The sequence below is a fragment of the Montipora capricornis genome, chromosome 9 (genome assembly GCF_036669925.1).
Source record: "Montipora capricornis isolate CH-2021 chromosome 9, ASM3666992v2, whole genome shotgun sequence".
In the NCBI taxonomy this organism is placed as follows: Eukaryota; Metazoa; Cnidaria; class Anthozoa; order Scleractinia; family Acroporidae; genus Montipora; species Montipora capricornis.
The window spans coordinates 38,159,463-38,173,515 of record NC_090891.1 but is presented as its reverse complement, the minus strand read 5'-3'; the positions used below and the strand labels follow the sequence as shown (position 1 = coordinate 38,173,515).

The following is a 14,053-nucleotide window of genomic DNA, read 5'->3' as shown; positions in this document are numbered from 1 at the left end:
CCAGTTAGCTTAGAAACAGGTTCAGTTGGAAAAGGGGGCAGACTGACCATTATCACAAATTTAGCACCATTTCAGAAAACATCTAGACAAATCCTCTTGAGAGACATGTCAAAGATTTACTTTTATAATGACAGAATCTTATTTGTCACTAGCAAAAACTTACACTGTCTGTTGCATAAATTGGCACCATCCAAAGAATTCTAAAAGAGTCAGACCATAAAATTAACACTATTTTTATTATCATTATTACTACTATGATGATGATGATTATTATTATTTATCAACCTGTGAATTAGGTTGCCCTGATAAATCCTTGGTTGCACATTAGGAAACCCCCCCCCCTCCCCTCCCTACCATTAACTGCACTCTGTGTTGAGATGCAATCACATGGTGATGGAGCTTGAGTTTCCCAAAGTTCTTAGTGTGTACCTGTAGTTTTTATTGGAAGTCTGGGTTTAAAGGGAGGGTTCCATGTCTATGCGCACGGGCAAACTGTCACGTCAGCCCACTTAATTCCAAATTTTGTTATTGAAACAATGGCCGTTTTTATACTAGAGACGCATAATTCGTCTGAGACGAACTTGGGCAAACATTTTTTATGCGTCTGTTAAATTCGTCTAGTATAAAGACGGCCGCAAGACGTATTATGCGTCTGGACGAAGAATCTATTTTAGTGCGTCTTCGAAGACGCACTAAACTGGAAAGTTCGTCCGGACACATTATGCGTCTAGTGCCCGTCTTTATACTAGACGAATTTAACAGACGCAGAAAAAATGTTTGCCCAAGTTCGTCTAAGAAGAATTATGCGTCTCATATAGTTCGTCCCGTCTTTACACTAGACGGATAACATGAGAGACGCATAATTCGTCTGGACGGATTATGCGTCTCTAGTATAGAAACGGCCAATCTAAGGCACTGATGCAGGGAAAGGAAGCAATGCCATAGAAGTGGAATTACTCATTGGAATTCCTTTTGCAATCATTTCCTTTGTGTTATGAACCTACTGTACGTGAATAGATAAATCGTGCATTATGACAACCTGTGCGCATAATAAAATTTTCAGCCCGTACAATAAATTTGACCGTCACAACTAAATTTGATATTTTGAATTTCTGAAAAGATTGTGTGTGGCAGTTGAATCAAAGTGAGTTTAGATTTATGACAGAAGTCTCTTTCTCGTACTCGTCAGCCCAGCGAATGCAAAAAAAGAGACCTCTGCTCTCAGGGAACCCAAAAGTGCATGACCTCACCATATCTTTTCATCTTGAAGACATTTCACTTCTACATGTACTCAAAATTTATGAAATATATGTCAATTTGTTGATCATGCATTTGAATACGAGCCACTTGAAGAAATGTAATACAAAATGCAGCAGATATCACTGAGGCCATGTTGGAAGACCAAAACACAGAAACAGTGATTATGTTTTGGATGTTTCCAACATGGCCGCGGGTCACGTGTGCTTGATACCTTACAATCCGTTTTTGCAGTTCTGGTTGAGTATAGTTCACCAAATGTTGGAGAATTCCCCAGACGGAAATAGGTATTGTCAAGAAAACAAAACATCCTGCCACGAACCAAGCCTCCACATGAGTCTGAGCTCGACTTTTGTGCAATTCCCAGACTGTTAAGGGTAGAGCAACACACAAAATTACAAAGTAAACAGAAATAACGACCGGTCTCAGCCATCTCCGAATATTGCTCCGATTGCATTGCATGTAGCCTCTAAAGGAACAGCATCTTGTTCTGGTCATTTTTTTAGAGTTCCCTTCTTTCTATTTTACAAGAAAAGGTTTCCATGATAACATTTCTGCACTGTCCGCAGAAATGGATGCTTTCCGTTGTACTCTATGTATGTATGTACTCTGTAAGGCTTCGGCTTCTCTTCGGGATCATTCGCGAGATCTTCGGAATCGTTCGACGTCACCAAACGTGTTCAGCGGTTAAGCACGAAAAAAAATGACCTTTGGAACAGTGACACAGAAGCACAGCGCTGTTGTGTGTCTTGAGAACTTTGATGAATTTTTTAGCCTCCTGATCTGTCTGCACATGTGGAATCATCGAATTCGGAGTATCACTAGAGGTGCTCAAAGAGGTACTTCATCATCTTAATTTTAGTTTGACTTGTTACGTAATCTGAAAGCACTAAATTCTCATAAATTTACAGCGTTGCCGATCTTCCGATGCCGCTACTCAAGTGAAGCAGTTCCGAAAATTACAACACATTACACGATTGTACCTCGAGAATCTGATACAAGATGGAAAGGTATGTTATGTAAAAAATTGATATTACCTTTTGCTTTTGTAATTGTCGTTGATTTAGGTTTTTTTTAACGGACTGTAGAAAGTTTTGAAGTTGCATCACGTAACTTTTCCGTTTTGTGCCCGTAGATGTAGACATGGAAAGGTTTTCCGACGAAGCGGATGTTGTAATAGTCGGTGGCGGGCCGGCTGGCTTATCGGCAGCCATCAGACTTAAACAACTAGCAGAAGAAAAGGGGACAGAGATCCGAGTTTGCCTTGTAGAGAAAGCCTCCGAGATAGGTGAGACTTAATTCGTGTTTAGTTTGAAGTTTTGCCTTGTAATCACCCACAGATTAATATTGGTTTATCGTTATGCAATCGCAAAACATATGATAAATTGTTACAAGTGTTATTTGCAGTTTGTGAATCAAATAATGTACGAGTAAAACAGTATATATTTTAGGTTTTTTATTTGGTGTAAAAAAAATTTTTAACCGTAATTTTGTTTGGCTGATGTAATAGTGGCCGATGTGATTGCGTGACAGATTCACACCTCCGACCCTCCTTTGTATTTGTAAACAAATGCAACAGTAATCAACCGTGAAAATGACATCACCAAAATCAACCATTTTTCAAATTTGTGATATAAAAAAAAGTGTTAATTAAATTTTCAACAATAACTTTAATTTTAGTAAACCCTTTTTATAATTTAGGTGGACATACTTTATCTGGAGCTTGCCTAGAGCCACGAGCTCTGAATGAGCTGATGCCTGATTGGAAGGACAAAGGGGTAAAGTTAATAAAACAGTTAAAAAAATATGCTAATAACAATGAGAAGACGTTTTTTACATGCATTTTATTATGTAATGAGATCTGACTCTAGTTCCACAAATTTGAAAATGATGAGTGAGTTATTGAAAACCATCATTCAAACCTACATTGTGTACTGCAGGGTTTTATTCTTAATTAAAAACATTCTTAATTGAATGAAAGTCTCCCTCCACCCTAACTCCCATTATGTTTGGTTCGTCTTGCTCCTTTCTTTTCAATAACAAGGAACCTCCAAAAGTAGAGGGTTTTTCAAGTTTTTAAACTAAGAATAAAGCCAGGATCTGAGCCAGGATTCAAGACTTAACCGAAACCTAACCTAACCCTAACTAGACCTAACTAGACTAGAACCAACCTAAATAGACCTAACCTAACCGATTCGAGACCTAACCTAACCGAGAGATTATAGTGGAGAAAGCTCATCTTAGCTCGAATCCTGGCTGGAATCCTGGCTTGGATCCTAGCTCGAATCCTGGCTCGAAGTTTAGGTATCCTCGTTTTTATCCCAGCTTGATTAGAAAGAAAGACATTTTGTTTATGAAGGGGCTGCATTCATTTGTGTGTTGTGAACAGTATTTCAATCAGTACCTGCTTTCCAGTTGCTTCACAGTCAAAGTTATTGACAACAGCAAATTTCTTATGAATGTTGTTGACATAGATTTAACAGTAAGCTATTCTGGTTTGGAGAATTTTGATTGTACATTTAGGTTAAAAACTTACAATTAATTTTAAGGACCTACTGTACATTTATAATTTTCCAAACTAGAGCAGCATCAGAAAACATCTCACTGTCAACCTGGCCTGAGTTGCCCGAAGCATGGTTAGTGCTAACCAGCATGGAAACCTGTAGATTTTGATACGGCTTACATGTAGTAATCGCTTCGCTAACGGGGCTCCGGCTCCTGGTTGTCAACGTTAAAGTGCTACTATGACGAAATTCTGATCTTTCCTATCTAAGCCATCTTAAGATATAAACATGAAGTCTGTTTGAGAAGAAGAATGCTGTTTACTATTTTAAAATATCTTTTTTTGTTCCAGGGGTATTCAAGTTTTTAAAATATGCAGATTAGGCAAGTGATGATGTCTATTTATATACTTGATGTTACATTGGGTTGAGTGAATGATGTCATCAATCCTCTCATTTGCATATTTTACACAATCATTTTTCAAACTTGAATACAGTTGTATCTCCGGAAACAATGCAGATATTTCCAAATGGTAAACAGTGTTTTTAGTCTTTCCTCGAATTCTATGTGATAAACCTAAAAATTCAAGGGATAAAAATTTGGTCATAGTAGCACTTAAACTTTTGAAAACTTCTCTCTTACTTGATGGCCAGTCTAAAAAAAACTGTGTCACACTCTGTTGTAAAACTTATTAAATTTTAGTTTTGTTTTATTAGGCTCCCCTCAACACACCAGTAAAGGAAGACAAATTTGCAATATTAACAGAGAAAAGAAGAATCCCTGTTCCCATACTATCTGGTATGTTTAGGCTACTGGTTTCTGTTTAAACTTTTATTCTTGTATTTTGTCTTAAAAAAGCAGAAAAATTTATAATGATGTCAAGAATACATAAAGCAAAAGCAGAGACATGAAGTTCTTTAATTCTCCACAGCCTTTGCCAAGCCTTGAGAGTCATTGAAAATTTATTTTGAACTGCAATCTTGGTTCCAAAAGTTGTAACACAGATGGAAATTTGTCTTCTCTTCCCCTTCAATGTTGATGTTTATGGGTTCGAGTGCAAAGCCCAACTGGTAAACACAACATTGAAGGGAGGGAGGAGGAGGGATATGTTATTAAAATGTATATATGTACACATATATGCAGCAAATAGCAATCTGTCGCTGGCTTTTGAACAATGAAAACAACTCTGAAAGGTGTCACTGAGTGCTTGACTGTATAACACTCATTATGGGCATGCTAATGCATTCAACAATAAACACTTAATGACTGGTCCCGAGGGAAACCGTTCATTTTGTTTCCTGAGAATCTCAATGTTTCCCCGAGGCACAGTCGAGGGAAACATTGAGATTCAAGGGAAACAAAATGAACTGTTTCCCAAGGGACCAGTCATTAATTGATTTGTTATATAGCACAAAAAGAAAAACGTGCAATAACAACAGCAGCAGCGGTCGTTGGTCAACATTCGTGGGTAATAGTGCACTGTCACCCTCTGACACATTAGATTTTGCACTGTTGCCTGCTCAGAGACTTTTGGCAGGAAATAGCTTTATTGTTAGATGTCATGTGACCGTGAAGTAACCAATGAGAGCGTGTGCTGCTGGGGGAAAACTCAGCTACACTGTATGTTTACAACTTACGATAAATGTTGTTTCCTGGAAACTGAATGAAGAGTGATTGCAAGAATCACAAACATATAATGACTTTTATATGAATTAGATAAAGAATATTTAATCAGAAGCCAAAGATAACTTTTCTTAGCATCTGATTGGATTGTGGGAGCATACATGTATGAAAAAACACAAATTTTAAAATGCTTGCACTTTTGGTATTGTCAATGTCAGTGTTACCTATCCTAAGGTAAATGTAAACTCAGGTTAAGTGTTTGATGTATCAAATGAAAGAAACAAGAGGAGGTTGTTCAGAATTCATATTACTTTGTTGTTTGTCTTTTGCACAGGTTTACCAATGTATAACCATGGAAACTACATAGTTAGGCTTGGAAACTTTGTGCGGTGGTTGGGTGAACAGGCAGAAGCATTAGGCGTAGAAATATACCCTGGATATGCTGCTAGTGAAGTGAGTTCACTGAAATGCGTCTGGTTAATGACTGCTTTGAATGTTTCTTCCTTGAAAACAAGACAGTAAAAATTATCATCAATAAAGGCCTGGCCAAACGCTCGCAACATTTCAACTCAACATCTTGCAACATTGTTGGGTACAACATGTTGCATACGTTTGGCCATCCTGTTGCGATATGTTGCAATATGTTGCAACATGTTGGATGATATTGAATCAAATTTGAAAACGGTCAAATTTTTCGTGCAACATTTTGGATGTTGCATGATGTTGTACTGGTTTGGCCACGTTCACGCAACATTGTTGCGTTAGGGCATGCGCGTTAGGTCCACTTCTTGCGCGCCAGGGGCCTGGGGCACATGAACATTGACACGTTGCGTTGAAAATGATGAAAATGTTGCATGCGTTTGGCCACCCCGTGCAGCACATGTTACAACATCATGCAACAATGTTGCAAGATGTTGTGTTGACATGTTGCGAGCGTTTTGCCAGGCCTTAATACACACTGCTGTCGGTGACCTAATTATGGAGGTACTCTGTACATGTACATGTACAAGCATGGCTACTCATATGAGCTGTCAATTTGGAGAATTTGAACTTTAGGGAAAATTGCATGTAGTCCAAACCTAATGCACTTGCTTAGAAGAGAAAACTTGCAACAGTAGTTGAGCTTGTCTTCTTGTTTACAAACTGTGTTTAAAAGAAACCATGTTGCTGCATTGATTGCTGTTATGGCAGATGGATATTACATGTACCTTATTTTCCTCATCATAATTTTGATAATCGTACCTAATGTATATTGTATGACATCTTCGTAGGTTTTGTACCATGAGGATGGTAGTGTTAAAGGCATTGCAACAAATGATGTTGGAATTCACAAAGATGGCTCCCCTAAGGTACATTTACATGAGCTACCAGTAAAGGAAATCGTATGAACGCAATCGTTTTCTGTGATTTATGGGCATGAGTGATGTTTTGAAAGTTCTAAAATTGTACAATCCGTAGGCGAGTGCAATTTGAGACATGAGTGACCATAAATCACAAAATGCATAAGCAAGTTCATACAATTTATTTATTTTATACTCATTGCAACAAAATCACTTCGTTGCTTTGTTTCCTTAGCAACTTCCATTGCACTTTATAACAGCCTACAATGTATTTAATGCATTTGTCATTGACCAATCAGAAATGATGAGGTATTTTGTTGAGTATACAATAATAATATTGAAAGGATAAATTCTGTTTTTGATGACTTCTGCTGCGAGCTGTTGTTTCTTGTACTTGAATGTTATCAATAATTATTACTATTATTATTTTTAAATTCTACAAGGAATGGCATTATGTAAGGAGATGAGAGTTCTTGGATAGTAATCCTTTTAGTGAGTTTATAATGTTAAACCCAGGTGCTAGATATTTGCCTCAAAAATTAATGTCCGGATAGTGGCAATTCAGTCTTGTGCAGTGTTTGCTTTGTTCACTCACATTACGTGAACTGTCAAAATTATGAAGAAAAAAAGGTCAGATAACATTTTCCATGACAAAGTAGATCTTCAACCAGGTTAGTCACGGTAGGCCAGTAGGGTGGTTGTCTGTTATTGTGGGTGGAAAGGGGAATGGGGGGTGCTGGAACAGGCTTTCATTCAATCTAAAACTTTGAGGGTGGGGGTCGCATCAACAATAACAATCTTTATTGGTACCAATACAATAGAAGTTAATTAACAAAATAATTAAATTTTGTACAAGGTGCCCAGAATAACCATGAGGGCTAAAGGAGCCAGGCAACCAAATGTTAGGGATGTTTTCTTCAACGAAACGTCGTGTACATGTAACTTGTTATCCTTGTTTACCACTTAGCCTACATTTGAACGTGGTATGGAACTACACGCTAAAGTGACGTTGTTTGGTGAGGGATGTCATGGCCATCTTGCAAAGAATTTGTACAAGACGTTTAATCTACGAGAAAACTGTGACCCTCAGACGTATGCTATTGGTCTTAAGGAGGTAATGACAATAAACCAATTGGTCTGTATAATTTGATGTCTTAAGTCTGACAATGACCAAATGACATGGGAAATACAATCAGCCTATCAAATGTCAGAAAATTAATAATCATTATTAAAAAGATACTTCATCTTCTTTCCTGTGGCTTTACATGTACTTCTACCCAAATACAGCAGGAGGGACCCAAGACAAGGTTAATTGTCATTCAGGAACATTTCCGAGTTGCACTGTCTTATTAGTTTCATCTTATCACAGCTGTGGTTCAGTTGGTGTAGCACCGGGCTGTCATTTGGGAGGTTGTGAGTTCAACTCTGGCCCAACCAACACTCAAGAGTCTTTAATTAAATAACTTAGGACAAAGTGCTGCCTTAAGTTTGAAATGACATCTAGTCTTCTCGGAATAGGACGATAAACCGTAGGCCCCCGTCTCACCAACCCTTCAATGTTCATAATCCTGTGGGACGTAAAAGAACCCACAATGTCTTACATGTACTGGTCGTTGTTGTGGTCTGTTCTCTGTGGTGTATCATGCTTGGGAGATTAAATGCTTGGAGATAATACTGTAGCTACATCAAGCTACTCTAAAATTGAAAGGTAAATAAAGTAGTGATGATGATGATGATGACAAGAGAGCTTTCAATTGGAAATTCATTTGAACCAATAAGGGAACAGGCCATGAAAAAGCCTTTTCCTATTTTTGAGCATATTTCTTTTGGCCCATCACTTTAAGCCCAGTATTGGAGAATCTTCTGTCTCTGTTGCTAAAACATGACCTTCCAGGCTAAATGATTGGAAGAAGTCACTTACTGAAGTTGAGTTTGTCATTATTTTTATGTTCCACTCATTGTAGCTGTGGGAAGTTGCTCCGGAGAAACATCACCCAGGACTTGTGGAACATACAGTTGGCTGGCCTCTTGTAAGTGCCAATCAAGTCGATATCAGTTTTACATGTAGGTTTGCCAGGTCATTGTAGGATTGACTGGTACCTTTTGACATTAATTTTGAAGGGATAGAGCTTTGTGAGCCTGTACTATTGGTAGTTAATCTGACTTCATTGATTTATTTCCAAGTGTTTATTCTATTGTAGGACAAAGACACATATGGTGGTTCCTTCTTATATCATCTTCAGGAAGATTCACCTCTGGTTGCTGTTGGTTTTGTGGTGAGGATTTGACATGTCTTAAAAGGATTGTTGTTCACAGGTGTTTTTGCAAAATCATCATTGCTCCTATTTCCTTATAACAGAGGAGAAGGCAACTATGTTATTTGGCAGATATTTTTAATTAAAAGCCTTCAGATCCTTACACTTACATGTATGTTGAGGTGTTCTTCAATCCCCATTAAGTCTTTTTTTTACTCCTTAGGTTGGTTTAGATTATGGAAATCCTTACTTATACCCATTCAAAGAATTTCAGGTAACTTTTGCATATGTCCAGATGAGTGTAGTCAAGGATTTTGAAAAAGCCACTCAAACTTGCGGGAATCGTGACATTGTTTCTCAATGTGACCACTTGTGTCATGTACGAACAATACGCCACTCAGTTCCCGGATGTAGTGGTAGTAGAATATTGATTGCACAAGTGAACATTTTATTTCCTGGCAAAACACTCACGTCCATATGATAATATTAAATACATAACAATGGGTAGTTTCAGTTTTCTTTTTTATTTTTCTTCATTAAGTTTGTCCTAAGGAAAGATGTTTTATTGCACTGACAGGGGTGTTTTGCATTAATTAGCACTGTTGAAAATGCTGAAAATGGTGCTAAATTTGGTATTTATGGAAAGTTTGTCACTCTGGTCCAAGGCTAGTTGTAGTTTTGCAGTCCACGATAAAGCTAACAAGTGACCTTCTTTTGACCAAAACAATAATTATTTTGTCAATGACAGCATTTTAATGAAAAGAAATCACATGTTCTGAGAGGAAACAGCATATTGTCTTTCTCTGGCCCTCACATCTAATTGTGTATTCATTGCCTGCAAACAGGTTCTAATGCAGAAAAAGATGAAGAGGATTCTGCTTGCAAATCTTGCTTTTAGCTCAGTTATGCCCAGCAGACTGTGTTGTTTGTAGTGTGGACATCTGTTAAATTAATTCAAAATCTGTGGACAGTGGGTTGAAGACATCATGTCACAGAACAATCCTGTCAAAATTAATTTTTTAAATTCTGTCACAAGGAAAGATTGCTTCATGCAGGATTAAGTAGGCTCACAGAGCCTTTGATTTTATATTGTGTTTCCAGCGTTTCAAGCACCATCCATCAGTCAAACCAACGTTTGAAGGAGGCAAGCGGATTGCTTATGGTGCGAGGGCCCTTAACGAGGGTGGCTTCCAGGTGAGGTCAACCGTGGCTGTTAATCCACTCCACAGATTTTTTTTAATTTTACGGAGTATTTCATCTTCTTCTGATCACTTTTTCGCGATAAGAAATGGGTCAGCAAGTCAATCCATTTCAAAATCAGCTGAATGAACTTAATAGAAAATTAAACCGTGCGTTCTTTCATTGCATGATGTCACGGCGGCCATGTTTGTGGAAAGAACAATAGCGAAAAAGTCTTTTGGGAATTTGACTCTAATATTAAGCAAAACTTAAGCTACGTTTTTCTGTTGTTTTGGTACCAAAATGGCCCTGTTATCACGTGAGTCCAATCAAATAATTGACAAAATTGTGAGTACAGTATGGGGTCGAGTTCTCGGCCACAAAAAACGTAAACTTGTATTTCTTACCTTGGAATGGCCGTAAGGACTTGAAATTTTAAAGACAACTAGCTTAAGCATTCAGTTTACCCATGTAAAGCTATCGACTGCTCAACGCTGATTTCTCCCGAGTAATAACGAAAATGGACGCGTCGTTCGTGGGCCCAGTTATCGGCCAGCGAGCCCAGTTCTCGGCCACAAAAGATTGCATCACCAATTTTTGTTCTTAAGTCACTAATAAGGCTTGTGTTTGATATTTCGACCACAAAGTATCCTTAACGAGCTGTTTCATGTTAGGCTAAAAGGCTAAAAAAAGAGTTGGGTATTTCAAAACGGGGTCCGGTAAGTCACAACTCATACTTTTAATTCATATCTACTGTCAGAACGTGCCACCAAATTACAACTTTACTTTTACAAATGATTTGACAAGAAAACTCCATACAAAAAAAATGAGCGCTTTTTAGTGTTGTCGACGGCGAGCAGGGTGGCCGAGAATAGGCAAATACGCAAAAGTACTAAGGAAATATTGAGGAGTGAATTTAGGTCAAAGAATAAAATAGGCCAGAAAGCTTTATCACTCTACGTTCTTTATGCCAAGAATTGGCTCATTTGGGCCTCCTATGCGGATAAAATATAAACTTGAATTAGACCATGTGTGGAAACCAAATTCACCAACCTTCGTGTCACCTCGACTTGCTCACAGTATATAGTAGTTGTAAACTCAAAACTCGGCAGGACGAAAGACAAGGACTCAAGCTACCTTTGGAAGCAATTGCTTTTTATTCAGATTCATTTGTGGCGCAAAAAATAAACGTTGAACAAAAAGTGGCCGAGAACTGGGCCCCTTACTGTAATCCCATGATTTTTCGTTTAATTTGGTATTATAAATTTGGGCAGTGCTTATTTCAACCAAAGTTCACTCGAAATCATGTTATTACTTACGCAAATTCCCCATTTTAAACACTCTGTCAGTTGTTAAAGTGTAACGGTGTTTGTTTCAGAGTATTCCAAAGCTATCGTTCCCTGGTGGCCTACTTATTGGCTGCAGCCCTGGATTCATGAATGTTCCTAAAATAAAGGGAACTCACACCGCAATGAAGTCTGGGATGATTGCCGCCGATTGTGCATTTGAGGCGATTACAGATGAGAATTTCTCTTCTTCCACAGAAGGTACGTGCTGCGCATGTTATGACGTCGTTGCTGAACGGTTTCAATGTTCCAGAGAATATCCAATCTCGATCCTAGAGCTCTTCTGTTGACTGAGGGAGAGAAGAGCTCTGGGAAACCTTGAAACGAAGTGCCTTCTTATTGGTTTTCGCGAAGAACAATCAACAGCGTCTCTAATTTGGTGCATTCATGTTAGCACGAGGATTGAGCAGGCGCCGTAAGGTTCAAATAGCCATTTTTTGGCTATAAGAACCCTACGGCACATGTTCTCCTACACAGAGTTTCCCAGAGCCTTGGGTCGATCCGAGGCTCTGGTGACGAGAATGGAGAATATCGGTCGAGATTTCGCATTTCCTGTGGTTTTGATTCACTATGTGGACTTTGCGGGGTACTGGTGAACGGAGTTGTCTTCCCTCCGGAAATTCCTTTTTCCTTCCCTACTTTTCTCTTATCTTTATCAGCAATTTTCTATTAATCTTGATTCCTTTAAAGTATTCTGCAACACCACGTTTCCTTTTCACATCTCTGCTCTGGCATGTCTGATGAAAAGAAAACTTGTCTGTCAAACGATAAAACACAAGTTACTGATCTGGGTAAAGCTGCCGTGATTTGCTACCGTAGATCCTCTTTTAACCCCCCCCCCCCCCCCTCCCTTCCCCCACTTTTCTTTTCAGAGGAAGAAAGTTATTAACCCCCCTCCCCAGCCCTACCCTCTCACCTTTAATTACTCACGATAGTAACACTTCTTTATTATATGGCTAACTCCGTGAGCGGGCAAGATGTACCAAAGCCCGCGTTGTGATAGGCTACCCGAGCCATCTTGCCCGCTCGGGATCTCTCGCTTGGTCCCACAAGATCAAAGGAGGAGCCTTAATAGAGGATTTACGGTAATCCGAAAAACTCATTTGCCGAAGGTTGAAGCAGATAACGTTGACTAATCTGCTTGCCGCAGACAAATCAAGAAATTGTCCTCAACTCCGTTTTGGTTTTTTTCTTTCTCAGGTCTCTTTGTTGAATCTTTTGAGTCTCGACTGAAGGAGAGCTGGGTCTGGAAGGAACTTCAAAGCGTCCGCAACATCAGGCCTTCTTTTCACAGTCCCTTGGGGCTATACGGTACCATGGTGTACACTGGAATTTTCTACTATATCTTACGCGGCAAGGAACCTTGGACACTCCGAAGCCCCAAGCCTGATGCTGAACATTTAAAACCTGCCAAGGAATGTACACCCATCGAGTACCCAAAACCCGACGGAGAAGTCAGTTTTGATTTGCTTTCGTCTGTGGCTCTAAGCGGAACAAATCACGAGGGGGACCAGCCGGCTCACTTAACCCTCCGGGATGACTCCGTACCGGTCAATAGAAACTTGGCAATCTATGACGGTCCCGAGCAGAGGTTTTGCCCCGCGGGGGTGTATGAATATGTCCCCAAGGAGGAGGGGGACGGGATGAGGTTACAGATAAACGCTCAGAACTGCGTGCATTGCAAGACATGCGACATTAAGGATCCAAGTCAGAATATTAACTGGGTTGTACCTGAGGGAGGAGGGGGACCGGCCTACAATGGAATGTGATTGGATTGATTTCCAAAGTGGTTTAATTGTCCTTTTAAAATATTTCTTCAAGCTTACAAACTGGGAGGATTTTTTTGTCTACGTCTCCCACACCTTGCTAAGGTGTTTGGAAAAAAGTTATGGACCGAGTTAGTCGTGGGTGTAATTAGGATGATATCGTTTTTATGAGGATGTTTTGGAATTTATTTTTGGATTTCTTCAAGTTTGCAACAAGAAATAATTTTTTTGGCTAGATTTCCTTAACCTAGCGAAAGCATTTCAAAAACGTTATGGATCGAGTTAATTGTGGGAAGCATTGGGATGGAACTTTTTTCACGGGGAAAAAGTAATGTTTTGGGATCGGTCTTTCGAATGCTTTGAAAAGCATTTTCCGAAAACTCAACTTTTGCCAGATGGAAGACTTTAAAATTATTCTCTTTTGATGCTTTTAAAATAATTGTTAATATTTAAATTTCTTTCTCTTGCATACTTTAAAAGCCAAAGAAAATTCTCTCTGGCCAGCCATCGAAAAGTTAAATTCGTAATTCGAAAATGAATGAGGTTAAGTAAAATATTTCCAAATATGGCGTAACATACTCTGTAGTTAATTAAGGACGGTGCCACCTAATAATAAGAAAAATTTTCCCGCGGTATGAGAGCGCAGAAAAGTAGATCTTAGTTTGGGTTATTGGAATTTGAAATGAAAAAAGGGGGAAACCATGCATTTTTCGGAGATAGTAAGGTTCGATTTTTGAAAAAGTGGACTCTTAATTTTTTTTTTTGCGAAAACAAAGAAACGCAAG

The 14,053-nt window shown here is 38.9% G+C and overlaps 2 protein-coding genes across 3 annotated transcripts in view; one reads left to right on the top strand and one right to left on the bottom strand.

Annotated features, from left to right (window-relative positions):
* The window catches only part of LOC138017917 (transmembrane protein 184C-like), a 9,076-nt gene extending 7,182 nt beyond the window's left edge, over nucleotides 1–1,894 (bottom strand). Inside the window, exons 1-2 of one of the 2 annotated variants that reach the window (XM_068864923.1) lie at nucleotides 1,472–1,894; nucleotides 164–200 (exon numbers count right to left, since the gene is read on the bottom strand). In XM_068864923.1, the coding sequence (XP_068721024.1) occupies nucleotides 164–200; nucleotides 1,472–1,755 (321 nt within the window). In that variant the 5' untranslated portion in view covers nucleotides 1,756–1,894. The remainder of the gene's footprint in view (nucleotides 1–163; nucleotides 201–1,471) is intronic. The other variant, XM_068864924.1, reaches the window with a different exon arrangement.
* A 73-nt stretch (nucleotides 1,895–1,967) lies between these two features.
* Nucleotides 1,968–13,837, top strand: LOC138016837 (electron transfer flavoprotein-ubiquinone oxidoreductase, mitochondrial-like). Its single transcript, XM_068864014.1, has 14 exons — nucleotides 1,968–2,096; nucleotides 2,169–2,267; nucleotides 2,393–2,545; nucleotides 2,959–3,035; nucleotides 4,476–4,557; nucleotides 5,717–5,835; nucleotides 6,654–6,731; nucleotides 7,690–7,836; nucleotides 8,687–8,752; nucleotides 8,924–8,998; nucleotides 9,201–9,251; nucleotides 10,079–10,171; nucleotides 11,535–11,703; nucleotides 12,703–13,837. The coding sequence occupies exons 1-14, from the start codon at nucleotides 2,051–2,053 to the stop codon at nucleotides 13,269–13,271; spliced, it is 1,824 nt and encodes a 607-aa protein (XP_068720115.1). The 5' UTR covers nucleotides 1,968–2,050; the 3' UTR covers nucleotides 13,272–13,837.
* Nucleotides 13,838–14,053: the final 216 nt, after the last annotated feature.

Coding starts and splice junctions, on each gene's coding strand:
- LOC138016837 (XM_068864014.1), top strand. CDS start 2,051: ATGTGGAATCATCGAATTCGGAGTATCACTAGAGGTGCTCAAAGAG. Junction 2,268..2,392: donor ATCTGATACAAGATGGAAAG/GTATGTTATGTA, acceptor TTGTGCCCGTAG/ATGTAGACATGGAAAGGTTT. Junction 5,836..6,653: donor CTGGATATGCTGCTAGTGAA/GTGAGTTCACTG, acceptor ACATCTTCGTAG/GTTTTGTACCATGAGGATGG.